Below are 21,294 nucleotides of genomic sequence, written 5' to 3' on the forward strand. Positions count from 1 at the left end.
ATACTGTTAATTTTACAGCACAAAAAAATAAAACTCAAAAGCTATGATTTCTTCCCCCTTCAAAAACAAAATCAAGTTAAAAAGCGTACACCTACAATAATGTGTATTCTGTAACATACTGAGACACATAACCCTTGCAGGTTGCCACTCAGTTACAGAGAAAACATCACGCAGGAAGAAAACCTGCTGCTTGTGAACTTGACGTCAATGACCTGAAAACAGTTAAAAATGTTAATTACACTGAAACTGAAAAACTTAAAATCCCTCCTGGAAAAGGTAAATACAATATAAAATTACAATTTACAAGCAAAACAAATGGCACAGACATAGTTTAACCTCCCTTTACAAAAATAAAATGAGACATTGCCCTCCATTAGCAAATTGTCCCAAGTGACAGATTCCCTTTCGACATTTGTTGGATTCGTAAACAGCCAGAAGATTAATTCAAATGCAGAGCGTGGCCAAAGCAGAGACTCGCTGGCTCTTAGCCGGATATGTCCCAGATCCAACCCAAACCATCAATAAGCAGCAAGGAGAGGCAATGCAACCTGAACTGGGTCACATAGGCAGAATATTAGCGTTGTCGCACCCAACAAAAGATGCTCTTATTCCTCCAAATGGAAATTTATAGGAAACAAACTCTTGCTGCCGAGAGGCCTGCAAATTAGATTTAAGACACCTAACTTGAGTCAAGGCAATTTTCCCTTGCATAGTCTTTTTGCAGCGTTTCAGGAAAAGCGGTCAAAACAAGATTCAGACAGGCTTAAGGAGTTGGCTCATTGTGTGAGAATCTGTTTCCTCCTTTTGTGCTATTACGCCGCAGCAGAGCACTAGTGCCCCCTGCAGAAAAAAGGCCAACAAAGGAGTTTAAATGAATGGATCTGGGATATCCAAGCGATTGGAATACATGCAGAAACTGAAAACATGGCTTCTTAGGCAATATGGACATTCTGCAATGGAGGGGGGGTTAAGCCATTATCATTATGATGATGGAAACCAAAAAGTCCAGAAAAATCACATTCACTAAATGGAGATTCCCTAAGATCTACCTGCTAAACACCTCACAGTACAAACAGATAATGGCACCAAGAAGTTTCGAGAAGGATCACACTGCAACAGCGCGCATAAGAGAAAATCGATATCCCAATCACTTCTGGAAGGAAGGCAGGTGGCATCTTCTGCGGCAGCGACAGAACTCTGCATTTGAAAGGGGAAGTAGTCATCTTCAATTCCTGCGCAGAACAACAATTGCCATGGTTTGCAGTATAAATAAAGGCCTCAGTTTAACTATATCACACACGTAAATCTCCCCACAAGCAGAAGGGGCAGTAGAGATCACGACAGATTGGGCACAGATAATCTCTTCTTCCTCAGAAATGACAATTGGGGGGGGGGGGGGGGGGTCACTTCTGAAAATCACTATTTTGTGTCAAAACATGAGTTCTTTAGGCATGATTTCAAATTATTCAAAGATAGGAAAAAAAAAAAAAAGACCCTTCCGAATGCCACCACGTATTGTTCTCCACAGGAACAGGATTAGCGGCTGGCAGCACGGCATGTCTAAGTAAGCTTGTTCAGACCGTGGTAAGCAGCAGCAGCAGCTTTGCATTATGGACAAACACAGCTATGTTACATGCGTCAGTAGGTGAACTTTGCAGCGTGTGTTATTTTCAGAAGTGTCAAATAACCAGGCAGCTGAAAGACCAAGTTGAAGAATAAGCCAGGGAAGCTTCCGAGGACCTGGAAGGAGGAAAAGTGAATAAAACAAGCAATGAGGAGATTAGACCAGTCACTCATTATCATCTGGATTCTGCGGGTCAATGATTTTCACATGTGTAAAGGGAAAAAGCCCTTTTCGGCCATTCACTTCGCCTTCCCACTGGCCGTTAATATTCATGCGAGTTACTTTCACTAGGTCACCCACCTGAAAAGAAAAAAAAAGTGAGGACAGAGGTTATAATGTGTATATGACTGTATATATGAACTATCCGCCTACAAATACATTTCTTTTTTTTGCACAGGACGGCCCCCCGTGAAGGGTTCATCATCAGAGACCCTTCTAACCAGAATAGTAATGCAGGATGCAAAAGGGACCACTCCAGAGAAAAGGTTATAACCTAAAACGTGTCATGTGTTTGTATGTAGGTCTAGAACATGCAGTACACAAAGATGCATCATATACTACACTTCGCTCTCCATTTAGCTGGGCTTCAGTAGCAATACCATAAGCCACTGCAGCACCCTTGGGACTGATTTATTTGCCTGAACAACAGTTTTGGGTGGCTTCAGGAATGAACTTCACGTGAGGTTTGATATTTCAGTATCTGCTTCTTAAGAAATACTATCCATGACTAAGGCCACACTTTGCAAAAACGCTGCATTTTTTGATGGATTTTGCTGTGTTTTTTTGAGTCAAAGTCAGCAGTGGCTTGAAAAGGAATGTAAAATATAAAAGGAAGCCCTTAGATGTTTCCCTTCCACATCCAGAGGCAGCAGCATTGAGACAAACCTTGTGGACTCTTCACTGTTTGCCAGGCATAGTGATGTGCACTGTATAGCAGCTGTGCTTGGTATTGCAGATAAGCACCATTCACTTGAATGAGACAAAGGTGCAAGAATGTCATGTGACAGACAAACATGACATTATATGGCCTGTTAAAGGGGCTCTATCAGCAAAATGATGCTGTATGAGCCCCACGAAAGCGTGAATAGCCTGTAAAAAGGCTATTCAGGCACCACTAATTTTAAACCCCCGTCCCGTTTTAAAATAACACTATAAAAACATATATGTAAAGGATACCTGAACGTGCACGCTGGGCGGTCGTGCATGATCCAAAGTCATCTTCGGTCCCTTCTTCCAGCGACGTCCTCCTGCCCTGGCTCTTCTCCACCTTCATCTTCTGTTTTTCCGGCGGGTTGTGTTTCAAATCCCATGTGTGCGCCACCGCCATTTTTTTTGTAGTTCTAAGTATCCTTAGAACTACGCAAGCATGCGCAGAACACGAACGTCTGCATATCCGGAAGAAAAGATGAAGGCGGAGAAAAGCCAGGAAAGCGAGGACGTCGCTGGAAGAAGAAAGAAGAGGAAGGAGGGACCGAAGATGACGTCGGATCGTGCACGACCGCCCAGCGTGCAAAGGTATGATTTTTATAGTTTTATTTTAAAATGGGCGGGGGGGTTTAAAATAAGATTAGCGGTGCCTGAATAGCCTTTTTAAAGGCTATTCACGCATACGTGGGGCTCTATCAGCATAATTTTGTTGATAGAGCCCCTTTAAGGGAAAGCAGCACTTTGAATAGTGTGATGTATGATTGGAGTCGCAGGAGTCATGCCTGAGCCATTCTGATACAGACGACCCATAGATCAGCAGACACGACAACGTGCCAACAAGATTTCTAGCATTCCAATGTCTCTTGCTGTCATTAAAACAGTATTTCCCACCCCATATAATCTGATGCCTGTTTATATACTGTTTGTATACACCCCTCTTCTGCTATAAATCCTCCGTTTCCCTTACTCGGTTCTATCTTTTAATTTCTTTCTGTGGAGGCCGGGGTTGTGTGAACAAATATGTAAGAGCATGTCCTGTAGATTACTCTCTGTCAACCCTATAAAATGTACCGCTGAGCGTGTACAGAAGACTTGAAGTTGTGTCATAGCCATACACACAGAGTAATAACTATCTAGCAGCATCGGGCGCACCAATTGTCTATACAGAGGTGCTCCTGATACAAAGTGCAACTATGCGTTTTCTCCCTCAATTATTTCTATGCACGTGACACTTGTTGCGTTGCCAATGGCAGGCTAAAGCCTGTAACTCAGGTATTGTAGTGGGTTGTTTTTTTTTTAAAAAAAAACCCCAAAAAACAACCCTTCCCCCACAAAGTAAACAGTGCCCCCCATAAGGTTATAACAGACCTTTGAAGAAGCATATTAACTTAATTTTTTTTTTAATGCCAATTTCTCCTGTAACTGGGGCTGATGCAGCAGCTCAGGTGAACAAAAGTGAAGCTGCATCATCGTGGCTCCCATAGCAGTGTACTGGGAATGCAGGAATGGTAAACGGTCTCTGCCTTCCCTACATGGCCTCCAACTCTAGTAATAACCAGCTTCAGCAGCTGCTCAATGGTGCAAGGGTGTATATATCCCTTCTTGCAGGGTTACGAGTGGTCCGCTCGGATATATATATATATATATATATATATATATATATATATTCAGAAAGCAGTTATGTAGATCATTAGCTAGAGATACATTGCCTTACTTCTTTATTAGTCTCCCCCCCATAGCAGGCTTGAACATGAAGTCATCAGATTGCTTGACCCAGAGAATGCAATACAATCCAGCAGCCATGGAGGATGCTGTGCTTCAGAGCAGCTGCCATATTTACAGTGGATGTTGGAAAAGGGTTGCAGAGAGAGTCACCAGAACTTAGCATTTCCATCCAGTCCGACAGAAAGGTTAGGGTCAAGTGAGTTAAACTTTTTCCTCTTGAGATTCAATGCCTCAGTTGCTGATATACAGCAGTTTTCGTAAGTATGCAAATTAGCTGATCAAGGACATTGACACTTACCTCAACAGCAACACCCACATTAGTTCAAAGAGCTCATTTACATATTACCAAAAACTGCAATCTCTCAGCAGAGGCACCAATTCACAAAGAGAAAGCAGTGTTTGGAGGGGACCCTAATCCAACTGTGGAGCTGGGATGATATACTGGGATCAGCATATATGCTGCATTATGGTACTAATTCGGGAACTGCATTTTGACCCTAAATGTAAATGAGTAGATCAGGGCTCGTTCACATCTGCGCCCGGGGTCTCCGCTTTCAGATTTCCTGCCCGAAACGGAGCAGGAGACGGAAGCCTGCAGGCATTTTTCAAACCCATTCAAATGAATGGGTTTTAAAATTGTCCGGCCGTGCGCGCCAGTGAGCGTTTTATGCTCTACACGGCGAAACCGTTTTTTTTTTTTTTTTTTCTTTTTTAAGTCGGACATGCAGGACTTTGTGTCCAATTTTTTTTTTTTAAAAAAACCAGAACGGTTTTGCCGCGGAGATCACAAAACGCTCACTGGCGCTCACGGCCGGACACGTTTCCGTTTTCTGCCTGCAAAAGGCGGAAACCTGAGAACGGAGACCATACGCTGGTGTGAACACAACGTCAAACTTTAGATTACATATCAACTCTTGGCATCCCAGACAATCCAATAATTGAAGGATTCCAGGAGATGGACTAAAAGGAATGGACAAAATGGTTTGGAGCAGACCTATGAAGCACATTTGGAGAGTTTTCTAACGCATTTGTATCACGGACAAAAGTACACCCCACCCCCCCAAAAAAAAGGCAGACAAACCTGTTAGGCACAACGATCACATACAGCAGTCACATGATCAACAGAGCTGCCCATCAAGACATGTATTGATTTATCAGCACAAGTGCTTATTCACGTCTTCTTTCAATATGTGTACATGCACTTCCAGATATAAATGAATGTCACAATTGTTCAACATCTACTGCTAAATTCTGTTGTGTACCAACATCGTGTATTGATTTTTGTGATCAGCAGCCAAAAAAACCTATTTAGACTATAACTACTAAAGAAAATGGTTTAAAAGAGCACAGAAAACACCTTTAGCTACCCCAAGGATGGAGCAGCAATCAGAAATACAGTAGCTGCTAAGGCTGTCGTTTTATGAGGTAATGTTACTGGAAACTGTCTAGTGTGTATTTTTCATTTGCCAATTAACAAATTACACGGCCGGAATTATGAAGGCGTCCTTGGGAAAACGCTATAGCCACAAGCCCTAACTTGCTTTCCTTCTTTACTAGAAACCTCTGCTAAACACAAGTGCTGAGCCACACCCGCACATGCCTGCAGGTAGCTTGCTATGATCTGCTGCACATTGGTTAGAGCTGGAATCCTCGCCCTAAGGGAGGCAAAACTGACTCAGAAAATTCCACACAATCCTCCGTGTCCACCTGAGAGCGCTCATGTGAGTCACTAAGGCACTGTATGTCCATGTGTCACTTCCTCCTCTTACTATATATTTACTGATAAATCCTACACTTTCTGGCCACTGACTCACTGACAAACTGTTCTGCCTGATAACCCGTCTCCGCTTTCCTTCTCAAAGAGCACATTTATGACGAATGGGCGGGGAAGCCAGCTGAACAAAACTGCTACATTTAACTTACATTGAAGTTACTAGCCTTTATATGTGTCATCACAATACTGTTCACTCTCACATTAGCCCCGGAAGAAGACATGACAAACACTGGGGAACATCTTCCCTACTCATCCGTATTTGTACCCTCACTATGTGACAACATGAATTTATGCTACTTATAGTTGAAATATCAGACTTTCTATTTGGGGGACATACGTACTGAATCTACTGTGATGTATATAGTTTTTTTTTTTTGCATATTACATTGTCCTTTATATGCAACTAGTTCGTTTTCCAGGATGGGGATATATTTTCATTGGGTATAAGCATTTTAAATCTTGCATCTAATAAAAGGTGAAAAACTGCAGTCCATATTTTTTTTGTAGATTCGGTAACGTTATGTTATAGGTTGGACTTGATGGACTGATGTCTTCATCCAACCTCATCTACTATGTAACTATGATGAGCATCAGCCTGGATTTCAGCTATGCCTTTGATCACTTTACTTTGGCAGCCAGTTTGTATCAAGTGATTTGTTTCACAATCTGAGAAATACTATGCCAGAATAGTTACAAGGTGCATAAAGGTTTACAGACATTTTATAATAAACAAAGTAACAGTGTCCAGCTAGCAATAATAGGCAATACTCATATGCACACAAGAGGCTCATTGGGAGCTCACTTTGAACAACCGACCTACTTGTTAACCTTCCAAAGTGCTTCATTTTTCCCAGCTAACAACCTAATTAGAATAGGAACCCCAGAGACTTGTGTCATTAGACTACCAATTGACACACTTGATATAATAAGACGACACAGACCTACTTACAAAGAGGTACATGAAGTCTCGATGAAACTATACATTTTCACAGAACAAGATGGAAGAGAGTGATTACAAATAGGGGAGAAGCCAGGAAGAACAGGCCGCACATGCCATCAGCCACATCCCAGTAGTGAGGCCTCTACATGACATATATACAATAAATGGCGATATAATAGGGCACCCAGCTATAAAATAACCCTCAGCTTGACCAATGTTGCTTCTGCCAAGTAAAGGTCAGTCATTTTTCTCCCCCAACCCCGGACTTATTGCTAGCAGCACTTCCGAACAAGTGCACGGCACATGACAGCAGATAACATTAAATGCTGAGTGTCAGAAGTGTTCCCCAACGTTGCTTTTTACCTTTTACAGAAGTGAGGCAATGACCTGTGAATCAATAAGTCATTAACTTTTTTTTTGCAATTTGTAAAGAAAATCTGTAAGTAAGAGTCAGCGCTAAAGTCCAACAAATCAGATTCATCTGAACTGTTCAAATCACAGGGCTCTTACCTCTAAAGCAAGGGCTGTCTTATCGTAAGCACAAGGAACTCGTTTCTGAATGGCTTTAGCATAGACTGGTCCATTCTGTGTGGATGGTAATGGGGTGATGACCGCACCTGGAGGGGCAGAAGAGGCAGGCAGAGGGCTGGGAGTCTGAGGCTGAGCATAGGCATGTGCTGGCTCTGGGATGCCATAGCTATTTGAATTCCTGTTCCCCATCATTCCTTGAAGAAACACACGAGGTAGCTTCTCCACATACGGCACAGGGATCATACCAACACGACCGTCCTTGTTCCGGGCACTCCACCATTGTTCCTCAGGCTTTTCTACAATTATTAAAATTTCACCTTTTTTAAAAGGTAGGTCCTCAGCATCATTACCGGGGAAGTCATAAAGAGTCCGTACACACTCCAAGTTTTCCTCCGCTGCATGTACACTAGAAGCAGGACCTGTCCCCACAGGTGGGCTTGGGTATCTGTAAAGAGTACAAAAGAGGTCACTTAATATGGTTGAGCTAAAGCAGTGACAAGCCTTTACTGGAGGTCACGTCTAGACTCAGGCAGGCAAAAGACTAACTGTGACACTCCATCTGTGTCCTTACAAGAAAGTGGAATGATAGTTCCATGACTCGCGTGTGAAGCAAGACTTACTGCTCAGATAATAAGGATCCCAAACCCAAGTAATCACATTGTGTGAATGAGTTTAGCAAATAATTACAAAGAGTCTAAGAGCCGACTAATTTGATTATCAGATTAGGAAGCGCTAAACGCATCAGCCCCAGATTATACCAGCTGCTCACTCCATTCCATGTGCTGCTACAAACTCTGGATACCTTGACAACTTGCCCAGCTGCCAGGAGTGATGCAATGCAGTGGTCAGAGAGCAAAGTACACTGCAGTCTGGAGGTCTGTACGAAACACTGACATCAATACGTTCATTTATTTCCTCAGAAACTGTCAAATCAATCCCAATGTACGGTATGTCTGACAACACAAGACTGAAAATGTAACCTGTCCCCTTAACAAAAGCCCATGTCCTAAGGCATCCAATATTCCAGACACTATTGATTTGTTTAATTGTAAGCAGCGGCTCCAACATCAACTCTACAGACAGTAGCCGGGGATCAGCAGTTTACAGTCGGGGACCTGAAACCAACAATCCCTGCATCAGCAACTTGTTTTGTGTCACTGAACAAAGTTGGGACTTAGTGTCTGACACCAGCCGGAGTAATGATGCCAGCGGCACACAGGCCATTTACTATTTACCTTTCTGAAAACTGGGAATGCCCAAGAATGGCAAACAGCTCCGTCAGCTGTAAACCTACCACTGCCAGTGTACACAACAGAGGCCGAGAATTTACACTGCACACACAACCCCTTCTAACTATTTAGGTAAAGGAAAGCTTTGGGATAAAACAACTGTATGACGATTTATACAGTTTAACAAGAAAACTAAATTCTGGTCCTCTGGCAACAGAGAAACTAAAACTCCCAATAGGCTCTGCTAGCCACAAGATGTCACACAAAGCAACAGAACAAGCATAGAACAAAAAGTACTAAGAGAAAACTCACGTGTGACCTGTCAACGTATAATTATATCGTCCCTATAATAAAGCAATACATTCTGACCATTCTGCAAGTGCTTGAGATTCGGATGTTGCTGCCAAAAAAACCACCAAACCCAAAAATAGAGGATTGTGACATTTACTGTATACAGGTGCATGCAGACTATTAAAAGTTATCTAATTGTGAACAGAATAATGGCAGGAGACTAGTGTACCATGTGTATGGAGCAGAGCTGCACTTATGTGATCACAACTCCATTCACTTCTGTTGGAGGGCCAATGCACACTGCTGCTCCTCTCATGAGACATTTTCCTGAAAGCTGACACGTATCTCCAAACCTATGGGTAGGGGATAAAAAGGGAGCTCACTAATTCCATCTGAGGAAAGATTATTGGACTACAGCACTACCATCTCCTTCAATCCTACAGACAATGAATGGAACAGCAGCACACACACTTCGCCATTAAAACAGGTGACCGTTCTTGCACAGAGTGGGAAGACATATCAAACACTTATTCCCTACGCTATATATATAGGTGTCAATTCTGGTACAACCTCTGATCACAAAGGACAAGTCTATTCAATCCACCTCCTCCAGTCACCAATGATCAGACGTCACACAAATCTGAACATATAAGGAGAACAGTGTGTACCCCCCTGACAGCTGAACCATAACAAAACCTGGATAGTAGTGTGTACCCCCCGACAGCTGACCCATAACAAAACCTAGATAGTATTGTGTACCCCCCTGACAGGTGACCCATAAGAAAACCTGGATAGTATTGTGTACCCCCTGACAGGTGACCCATAAGAAAACCTGGATAGTATTGTGTACCCCCAACAGCTGACCCATAACAAAACCTGGATAGTAGTGTGTATCCCCTGCCAGCTGACCCATAGCAAAACCTGGATAGTATTGTGTACCCCCTGACAGCTGACCCATAACAAAACCTGGATAGTAGTGTGTATCCCCTGCCAGCTGACCCATAACAAAACCTGGATAGTAGTGTGTACCCCCGACAGCTGAACCATCACAAAACCTGGATAGTATTGTGTACCCCCCTGACCCATAACAAAACCTGGATAGTAGTGTGTACCCCCCTGACCCATAACAAAACCTGGATAGTAGTGTGTACCCCCCTGACAGCTGACTCATAACAAAACCTGGATAGTATTGTGTACCCCCTGACAGCTGACCCATAACAAGACCTGGATAGTATTGTGTACCCCCTGACAGCTGACCCATAACAAGACCTGGATAGTATTGTGTACCCCCTGACAGCTGACCCATAGCAAAACCTGGATAGTATTGTGTACCCCCTGACAGCTGACCCATAACAAGACCTGGATAGTATTGTGTACCCCCTGACAGCTGACCCATAGCAAAACCTGGATAGTATTGTGTACCCCCTGACAGCTAACCCATAACAAAACCTAGATAGTATTGTGTACCCCCTGACAGCTGACCCATAACAAAACCTGGATAGTAGTATGTACCCCCCTGACAGCTGATCCATAGCAAGACCTGGATAGTAGTGTGTATCCCCTGCCAGCTGACCCATAACAAAACCTGGATAGTAGTGTGTACCCCCGACAGCTGAACCATCACAAAACCTGGATAGTATTGTGTACCCCCTGACAGCTGACCCATAGCAAAACCTGGATAGTATTGTGTACCCCCTGACAGCTGACCCATAACAAAACCTGGATAGTAGTGTGTATCCCCTGCCAGCTGACCCATAACAAAACCTGGATAGTAGTGTGTACCCCCGACAGCTGAACCATCACAAAACCTGGATAGTATTGTGTACCCCCCTGACCCATAACAAAACCTGGATAGTAGTGTGTACCCCCCTGACCCATAACAAAACCTGGATAGTAGTGTGTACCCCCCTGACAGCTAACCCATAGCAAAACCTGGATAGTATTGTGTACCCCCTGACAGCTGACCCATAACAAGACCTGGATAGTATTGTGTACCCCCTGACAGCTGACCCATAACAAAACCTGGATAGTATTGTGTACCCCCTGACAGCTGACCCATAGCAAAACCTGGATAGTATTGTGTACCCCCTGACAGCTGACCCATAACAAGACCTGGATAGTATTGTGTACCCCCTGACAGCTGACCCATAGCAAAACCTGGATAGTATTGTGTACCCCCTGACAGCTGACCCATAACAAGACCTGGATAGTATTGTGTACCCCCTGACAGCTGACCCATAGCAAAACCTGGATAGTATTGTGTACCCCCTGACAGCTGACCCATAACAAGACCTGGATAGTATTGTGTACCCCCTGACAGCTGACCCATAACAAGACCTGGATAGTATTGTGTACCCCCTGACAGCTGACCCATAGCAAAACCTGGATAGTATTGTGTACCCCCTGACAGCTGACCCATAACAAGACCTGGATAGTATTGTGTACCCCCTGACAGCTAACCCATAGCAAAACCTGGATAGTAGTGTGTACCCCCTGACAGCTGACCCATAACAAAACCTGGATAGTATTGTGTACCCCCTGACAGCTAACCCATAGCAAAACCTGGATAGTATTGTGTACCCCCCTGACAGCTGACCCATAGCAAGACCTGGATAGTATTGTGTACCCCCTGACAGCTGACCCATAACAAGACCTGGATAGTATTGTGTACCCCCTGACAGCTAACCCATAGCAAAACCTGGATAGTATTGTGTACCCCCTGACAGCTGACCCATAGCAAAACCTGGATAGTATTGTGTACCCCCTGACAGCTGACCCATAACAAGACCTGGATAGTATTGTGTACCCCCTGACAGCTAACCCATAGCAAAACCTGGATAGTATTGTGTACCCCCTGACAGCTGACCCATAGCAAAACCTGGATAGTATTGTGTACCCCCTGAGAGCTGACCCATCACAAGACCTGAACATCTCAGGAGAACAGATGTAGTAGTGTGTGCCTCCCCCCTGAGAGCTGACCCATTAGAACAAGGACATCTCAGGAGAACAGATAACGTGCCCCCCTGACAGCAGGGACATTAGACACATCAGCCCGGTCAATGGACTATAGCTTCCTCCTTTGCAGCTTCCTGAAAGCTCAGCTGTAGGGTGAGTCCCATACAGGGCTAAGCCGGGGCAGCATGCAGCAGAGCTTACCTGGGTGCCGGCTCTATGAGAGTGGTGGTGTCCAAGTAATGGATCTTGTAGAAGTCTAGCAGAGCGGGTAAGTTGTCGAACTCCTGGTCCCCGATCTTGTAGCGACGACCGGGCAGAGAATTGATGATGTAGTGGGAGACCCGCGAGTTTTCGGAGACGGACAGCACGTGATCCCCGGGGCAGGTGGATGAGTCCCGGACAAGAAAGACACCGTGCCGCTGCCCCTGTAGTCGCGTCTGTGCCTCCTGCCGCGACACCGGCCCGAAGTACCAGCTCGAACGATCCGACGAGTCAAAGCGAGCGGACGACATGATGAGTTCAATCGCCTGGGACAATTGGGAGATAACGGTTGTGAGCGGGGGTGAGGCTCTGCTGAGGCGGGCTACTGACAGGCGGATACTTGGGCTGCTCTGGGTTTCATGGTCACGGCGGAAGCTGCAGGTCCTGTCAGGCCCGCGTACTCTGTGTGTAACCCACCTCGGGTCCCCTCCCTGCTCTGATCTACGAGACTACTGGGGAGACAGTAAAGATGGCGGAGGGACTGCAGGCTTTCACATACAGCCAAGCGGATACGCGTCATCGCCGAGCGGCAGCCAATCAGAAGCCGGCTGCTTTCACACTATTGGCTGCTGCTCCTGTCACTTAGCAGTGGGTAGACGTGACGCGCGTTTTCATATGGTCGTACAATCAGCTACCTGGTCAGGTAGCCAATCAGAAGCCGCTGGGCTTTGACGTCAGCGAGGGTTAAATGTTCGGCCTCTGTATTGGTCGCGTTCCCCTGCAGGGTGTTCTTAGCTCGTGACGTCAGAGTTATCCCTAGATTACATCAATCTTTAAATTTGGGGTGTTTTACAACTCCAGGAAGCGTTTCCAATGTAAACTGTAGAACGGTCTCTGAGCGGTAGTAGCGGCACTGGAGCGCTGTTACTGCCATTGGACGTTACTGTAAATTCAACACTTTGCACATTTGCCTTCTTTTCAGTTCCAGTGCTTTTGTTCTGTAATTTATAATTATGACCTATTATCAGGGCCCCACAAATAGGTGTCTGGTGTCCCCAGAAATAGTGTCAACCAAAGCGCCCCCTTACAGACAGAGAGAGCATATAAGCCAACTGTCCCAATAAATGGCTGACCTCCTGGACTATCAGAAGGGCTAGCATTCATTTTATATGTGACTTGGGCACTTCATATGCTAAAATATCTGAGGAGGGGGCACACAAACACATTTCAAGCTTACTTCACAAGAAAGGGGTGTGAGGATTACAAAAAAGAGGGCATGGCCACACCTGTAGGGGGTGTGACATTGTCACAAAATTTACACAGCATACCATGCATGCCATTCCCCTGGGCATCAGTTCCCAAATGTTGCCAAGTCGAGCTGTATTCTATAAGCAGTGCCACGCAGATGGCTACCTAACAACTTTAAAAGAATAATGCCCACTAAATCCTACCTGGCTGTCTTTGTGCTCTACACAGTAATAGTACCCTCCTGCACTGTCACCAACTGTCAGTTATATATGTGGACATAAACTGCTGCTTGGGCACACAGCAGGGCTCAGAAGGGAAGGAGCACTGCACGTTTTAGCTTTTGGAGTATAGATCTAGAGGGACTTTCTGGACACCATGTTGTTTTTGCAGAGCCCTGGAGGTGCCAGTAAATTGGAATTCCCCAAGAAGTGACCCCATTTTGTTGGAGCAATTTTAGGGTCTCTGTAAATGTGATATGATGTCCAAAAACCAAGGATCTAAATCACCGTGCCAAAAACATAATACTCGTTCACATCTGTGCCCCGGTTGTGTACCCAAACAGCAGTTTATGCCCACATGTATGACACTGGTGTATCCAGTATAACATACTTAATGTCATATGTGGGTATAAACTGCTCTTTGGGCACAGCTGGGCACGATAGAGAAGGAGCACTATTTTGTTTTTTGAAGCCCAGTTTGGTTTTTGGATGTCATGCCACTTTTGCAGAGCCAGTAAAGTGGAAACCACAGACATGTGACCCTACTTTGGAAACTACACCCCTCAACGGATTTATCAAGTAGCATAGTGAGCATTTTGAACCCTTGAGTGTTGCATTCATTTAATTTCCAGAAATGAATGCGCAGCTGAAAACAAAAAGTGAAAATTGCAATTTTTCCAGAGATACGCCATTTCAGTGCCCAATATGTTGTACCCAGCTTGTGTCAATAGAGACACAACAGCTTTAGGAGCGTTCATCTCTGATACAAGCCGGACACAACATATTGTGCACTGAAATAATGTATTCCTGGAAAAATGTTCACCTTTCATTGTTGGATTCAGTAATTTAATGATTACATTTTTCTCTAAATTATCATGCATTATACCATAATATTTCCTACCTCCATATTTCACACCAGAACCCTACCAACATCACGTTAGCATATCAGCCGGGAGCCTTGTAAAGGCTCTCCGCCCTGTCTACAGCCCTCTATGCAGCCTGCAAAAGAAATGACAATTTTTACAATGTATTGCAATGCATTAGCATTGTAATGCATTCCATTAGTGATCAGACCCCCTGGGGTTCAAGACCCCTAGGGGGTCTAATAAATGAAAAATTTTTTTTTTTTTTTTTAAAAAGTAAAAATATAAAATTTAAAATTTTAAAAGCATTAAAAATTCAAATCACCCCCCTTCCCTAGAACACTTATAAAAGTACTGAAATACTGTGAAACACACACATTAGGTATCCCTGTGTCTGAAAACGACCGCTCTACAAATCTATAAAAATATTTTACCTGTACGGTAAATGCCGTAGCGGGAAAAAAAGTCAGAAGTGCCAAACCGCCATTTTTTTTCACTGTTTTGCCTCTGATAAAAATTTTAATAAAAAAAATTATCAAAAGCAACACCAATTCCCCAAAATGGTAGAATTCAAAAAGTACACACAACCCCGCAAAAAAAAGACGCCCTATACATTCCCATACACGAAAGTATAAAAAAGTTACGGGTGTCAGAATATGGCGACTGGCGACGTTTAGAAAAATAAAATTGGCACAGTTTGGGATTTTTGTTATGGGGTTAAAATGTAAATTAAACCATATAGATTTGGTATCTCCAGAATCATACCGAAACATAGAATACAGGTGACATGTAATTTTGGTTGCACAGTGAACGCCGTAAAAATGAATCCCGTAAGAAAATCACACAAATGCACTTTTTCCTCAAATCCACACCATTCTGAATTTTTTTTCCAGCTTACCAGTACATTGTACAGAATACATAATGGCAGCATCATGAAGAAAAATTTGTCCCACAAGCATTAAGACCTCATATGGCTCTGGGAGTGGAGAAATAAAAAAAGTTGTGGGGTTTGGAAAGGGGGGGGGGGGGGAGTCATAAAACAAAAAATTAAAATAAAAAAATGCTGTCGGCGGGAAGGGGTTAAACTAATAACACACTGCAAGAGTACTAATAATCTATATTTGTTTGTTTAATTTTTATTCTCCCAAATATCAAACATCTAAATTTGGGATTACTTTTGGAGGGTGTGGCATGGCACCCGAAAACTATTGCATCAAAATTTACCCTCCAAAAGTCAAATAGCGCTCTTTCCATTTCGAGTCCCAGCATGTACCCATACAGCAGTTTACAACCACATATGGGGTATTGCCGTATATATATATTATATATATTTATACATACCTTTTTAAAATTAGTATGGCAAATTTTCTTGTAACATCAATTTTGCTATTTTTTTTTTTAATAAATACAAAAATATTGATCAATGTTTCCACTAACATGAAGTACAATTTGTCACAAAAAACAATCTCAAAATCACTTGTCCTTAACGCCTGCTGCATTCAGTTTTTTACTTTCTGACATAGCTCAGTCAAATTTGAATTTTGAGTTTGTTTTTTGTGACATATCATACATTGTTTTAGTGGTAAATTTTAGTCAACATGTTTTGTGTTGAATTAGTGTATAAAAAAAATAGGAATTTGTTTCAAAATATCCCCGAGCTCCCTACGTTTTACAAAACTGTATTTGATCACCATGGACTAACATAGGAAGATAAGATGAGAAACAATTTGATATAACTTTAGCAAATATTTTCAGGTCCACGTTGGTCAAGGAGATAGGCTGGTAACTCGAACAACCCGTAAAATCTTTTCCTGGTTTAGGCTAAGGACCCACATTGCGGAAAAACAGCTTTTTTGTTGCATTTTTTTTTTGAGCCAAAGCCAGGAGTGGATTGGGCAGAAGGTAGAAGTAGAAGATATTCCTAGATATTTTCCATTCCTTTTTGTAGCCATATTTGGCTTTGGCTCAAAAAAAAAAAAAAAACGCAACAAAATCTGCAACAACAAAAAAGTTGCGTTTCCGCAATGTGGGGCCTCAGCCTTAGGAAGTAATGTGTCTCTACAGAATGATGGGCAAAATCAATGGGTTTAAAAGCCTCCCATTGATTTCAATGTGTAGCGCGTGTAAGACTTGCACACATTGATGTCTATGGGATTCTGTTACAGCAGTATGTTTATGTGTCTGAATGAACGGAGCGTAAACTCCGTGTGAAAGCTCCCTTAATTAGTATCCTCCCTCAACAAAGCTGTAGTCTGAACATATTCCACTATTTGCTCTACCAAAACATCTGTCACACCAAAACTAGATTGACTTTCTAGATTATATAAAGAAGAATAATACAACCAGAAACTCATCAAAATATTCTGCGGATCCTAAACCCTAAACCCTGTGTGTGCTCTGTATTTGGGGATATATGTATCTTTATTTTTAGGCTAAGGCCCCACGTTGCGGAAACGCAGCTCTTTTTGTTGCAGATTTTGTTGCGTTTTTTTGAGCCATAGCCAGGAGTGGATTGAGTAGAAGTATATAAGTTTCCTTTTATATTTCCTAGTCCATTCTTGGCTTTGGCACAAAAACCGTAACAAAATCTGCAACAAAAAGAGCTGCGTTTCCGCAACGTGGGGCCTTAGCCTTAGGATGTAATTTAGAAGGCAAAGAACGTCCATATTTAATAGCCAACTTATGTCAACTTATGGGAATTCTCCTTGAATCAATTATATTCCTTAGTTATTAATACATTAAGAAGAGTTTTTGCTTCAGAAAGCCACTACAATACTGAGGTTGACTGACATCTCCTGTGTTCAGTTTCCAAATCCTTAAATCTGAACTAACAACTTTGTAATACTTGTTTCTCTCTCCCTTTTTAGACAAGAACCCTGGTTAATAAAGATCCCTCATTACACATTTAAGCGCCTCCTATAAAAAAAGAAAGTGAAGCCTGTTTATGTACTTCTATTTAATCCTCAGTTACTTCCTTAGGTCCCTTGCAGACGATGGTTGTTTAGGTCAGTGTGCTATCTGGGTTTTTCCTGGACAGCACATTGATCCATTAATTTCTGTTAGCCCCACGTTGCAGAAACACAGCTTTTTTTGTTGCAGATTTTGCTGGGTATTTTTGAGCCAAAGTAGGAGGGGCTAAGGCCCCATGTAGCAGGCCGCAGCATAAAAGTGCTGTGGTAAAAACTGCATTACGGTTTTTCCCAGTGTTTTTCACAGAAAGTCCACAGAGTGTACCTCTGTGTACATTTTGCTTCCTATACACCTGCTGTCAACTTTTCTACTACACATATTTTTTGCAATGTGTGGATGGGATTCGCTAGAATTGCATCTACATTGCAGTGACTGTAAAACACTATGGTTTTTTGCCACAGCGTTTTCCCCGTGGACAAAATTCAGCATTTATGCCACGGAGGGCCCTGGCTGGAGCCATTCTTGGTTCAAAAAAATGAAGTAAAATCTTCAACAAAAAAGTTGCGTTTCCGCAACGTGGGGTCTCAGGCTTAATATTTACCACAGAAACAGGATTGTCTTTTAGATTATCATTAAATCTCCGATTATGGAATGAATGGTATACCCCAGGAACTGTTAGTCACATGTAGACTGATGCATGATCTAACCACATTTGGCCTATAAGGTTAGACGGTTCACACGTCAACATTAGAGATGAGCGAACAGTAAAATGTTCGAGGTTCGTTTTGAGTAGCCCCTCAATATTCGACTACTAGAAAAAATGGTAGCGAAAAGTAGTATTAGGAAGGGCACTCACCCACTCAGAGGCTTTTCTTCTTTAAAAGAACATCCTTTATTAGGGTATCACATCTTTAAAACAACGTTTTCTTAGGGAGGGAAGTACAGCATAAATGGCATAGAAAGGACCCCCACGGCTTTACTCACATGTGGTTATATCCCTGTTTACCTGCCTTTTGTCTATTAGCAGCCATATTATACACAGAATCGGCAGTGCCATCCTGCTTTTTTCTTTTTCATTGGATTCGACTACTAGAATCGAATATCGAACCCTATTATACTCTATGGGGGGAAAATGCTCGTTTCAGGGGTAGGCAACGTTCGATCAAATTATACTTACCAAGTCCACGAGTGAGGGTCGGGCTGGATCCTCTGAGAAGTCTTCTCCGTGCAGCTTCCCCGCGGCGTCTTCCGGCTCTTCATTCACTCTGCCAGGCATCGGGCCTGGGCAGAGCCGAATGCGCATGCCCGCACTACAAGCGGACATGCGCAGTCGGCTCTGCCCAGGCCCGATGCCTGGCAGAGTGAATGAAGAGCCGGAAGACGCCGCGGGGAAGCTGCACGGAGAAGACTTCTAAAGGTAGGAGAAGAACCAGCGTTGATTGGCCGACTGTATAGCATTCGGCCAATCAATGCTGGTTCTGCATTGAACTTTTACATTCGAACAGCTAGTAGTACTCGATCGAGTACGAGTATTTCGAATACCGCAGTATTTGATCAAATACCTACTCAATCGAGTACTACTCGCTCATCTCTAGTCAACATATGGTGATTAATAAAGATGTTATCAATTCAACTATATGTCTGATGACTTGGGGAAAACTAAGTGTAGTCTTTTACCCCCATTTTAAGTGCCCTCCATATGTCTACTAACTGCATATGTCTACTAACTGCTTATTACAATCAAATGTCGATCCCGACATCAAAAACAATATTAAAATCTCTGTCCAAAATTAAAAATCTATAATCTGTCTATTCGCTTCAAAACAGACCCACAAGTAGGCCTAAAGAGACTTATGGACACCTCTACTTACTCCTTTTGTTTTACCTGCTTTGTACAATGCCACCAATCTCGGTAATGTTTATTAAAAAATATAAACAGGAACATGGTTAGTTGTAATGTGAGTCTCTTGTAAAAACAAGAAATCCACTCCTTTCCTATGCATATCCTGTAACACTCAGGTGCATTTTCCTCGGGCATTAAATCCCCTAACATTAACGAGACATTCCTTCATATAGGCAAAGAAAATGGAGGTAAGAGAAGTTTAAAAAAACAAAAAACAAAATGAGAAAAAGCAAGGGAATATGCAAAGACCTTTATTTTTTTCTAATAAATTCTCAATTTATATATAAGCAACAACGAAATACAAAGGCGAGGCAAGACAGGACCAGAATACATGACCCAGCATGCCCCCAGGCATAACAAGAAGAAAAACAAGAAAACAAGAAAAAACAAAACTTTACAGTCAGAGACACAAAAATTGAGACAATAACAATCGAAAAAAGGGGGGTCTTCAACGCCCACGCCAGACCCCTCGACCTGCTCCGGGCCTCAGCCAATCAGGTCACTGTACATCTGGGTACCCTGTAAGAGAAGCCAATGTACTGCTCCATTGTCGAAGGGAAGGGGTATTGGAAGATTTCCACAAGGCAGGAATGCAGGCCCTGGCCACATAAAGCATGTGTCGCGGGGAGGATTTTTGGTAGGTACAGAGAGGGAAGTCTGACTTAGACTCCGAGTAACAACTATAGTGTGCGTCAGGAAACAAGGGGACGAGAAGGTGAGAGCTGCTCCTGCACGGAAATGGGTTTCTGGATAAAAGCAACATAGGGCCTTACACCCCAGAGTAGGCGGAGCAATGGGGTCTCTTTTCAGAAGTGTTGGGGCAGTTAACACTGATGGAGGAAAAGATGAGGGCATCCAAGGCGGGCGACAGGAACCCTGGAGGAGAAAGGGAAGGAAGAAGGGGAAAAAAAAAAAAGCAGGAGAGAAACAGACAAATCAATTAAACAGTTCCAAACCCAGCTAGTCCAGGATTGGACAACACCAAACAGTGGGGTAAACCCACTAAAGCAGGTCGCGAAGGTACACCGCAGTATGCGCTCTGAGAGCGGAGAAGCCTAACTAACAGGGGGGCGTGGTAGTTCAAAAACGCAAAGCTATCCATTCCCCAAGCAGCATAACTGAATGTCAAGGAAGAATCAAGAAATGGGGCCAGAACCCGGGGAGGCAAGAGACACCGAAGGAGGACGGCGCAGAACAAATTCCGTGGCGGCCGCATCAGATACTTAACAATGACACAACTAAGGAGAAACTGAACATCAATCTAGGTTACAAAGAAGATAAGGCACCAAAAAGTCCAACAGCAAGGGCACATCCCAAGGTGTAACAAATAATGCAAAGGATATGCCACATTACAATGGAGTAGATAGAGAGTCCTCCGCCCGGCGCTGCCAGTGGGATAGGGAGGATAGCTGGTGGAGAAGACGGTAACGGGTGTTCAAGCCAATCCGGAAGGGACAAGTCCAAGAATTGCGCCTAGGAGACTGCCTGATCCGGCGAGTGAAGGGTGAATACTGCTCCGTTGCGGTGGACCTGGAGGTGGAAGGGGTGTCCCCATTGGTACGTGGCTCCTGAGTCCAGAATGAGAAGTAGAAGAGAAGTCCATATCTCGACTAATGGCTAAGGCAGCAACAGGGGCAGAACCCCTCAGGGGGAGGGATTGAGGGCGCTCAGGTTGTGGATGAGAGTCCAGGGCCGGGCAGCCAGAACTGTAGAGGTGGCAGGGGAGAGCTCGGAGGCCGCAGGATCCTGGTCCAGAGCAGAGGAGTGAGGGAGGGGGGCAGGGGAGGTGGAGCAACCGCCATCTTGGGAGCAGGAGGGGGCCTGGAGCCGTACCTGGAGTGGTGAGGGCGCCGAGTCCTGTAGATCCGGAGCAGGCAGAGGCAACACAGCAGACACAGAGGGGGATGAGGATGGAGGAAGATGCGCTGATGCTGCCGGAGGAGTCGCAGGCAGGT

General features: G+C 43.7%; 1 protein-coding gene across 1 annotated transcript; it reads right to left on the reverse strand.

Moving 5' to 3' along the window:
• Nucleotides 1–605: 605 nt before the first annotated feature.
• On the reverse strand, nucleotides 606–12,747 carry CRKL (CRK like proto-oncogene, adaptor protein). The gene is made up of 3 exons (XM_075275449.1): nucleotides 12,198–12,747; nucleotides 7,501–7,966; nucleotides 606–1,924 (listed from the first exon to the last, which is right to left on the reverse strand). The coding sequence occupies exons 1-3, from the start codon at nucleotides 12,506–12,508 to the stop codon at nucleotides 1,790–1,792; spliced, it is 912 nt and encodes a 303-aa protein (XP_075131550.1). The 5' UTR covers nucleotides 12,509–12,747; the 3' UTR covers nucleotides 606–1,789.
• Between the last annotated feature and the right edge of the window lie 8,547 nt (nucleotides 12,748–21,294).

The sequence above is a fragment of the Leptodactylus fuscus genome, chromosome 1 (genome assembly GCF_031893055.1).
Source record: "Leptodactylus fuscus isolate aLepFus1 chromosome 1, aLepFus1.hap2, whole genome shotgun sequence".
Classification (NCBI taxonomy): domain Eukaryota; kingdom Metazoa; phylum Chordata; class Amphibia; order Anura; family Leptodactylidae; genus Leptodactylus; species Leptodactylus fuscus.

Bases quoted from the DNA above. Each gene is read 5' to 3' on its own strand.
- CRKL (XM_075275449.1), bottom strand. From the start codon at position 12,508: ATGTCGTCCGCTCGCTTTGACTCGTCGGATCGTTCGAGCTGGTACTTC. The intron at 7,967-12,197 runs GTAAGCTCTGCT...TACTCTTTACAG, and splicing joins CTCATAGAGCCGGCACCCAG to ATACCCAAGCCCACCTGTGG. The intron at 1,925-7,500 runs GTAAGAGCCCTG...TTTTCTTTTCAG, and splicing joins AGACAGCCCTTGCTTTAGAG to GTGGGTGACCTAGTGAAAGT.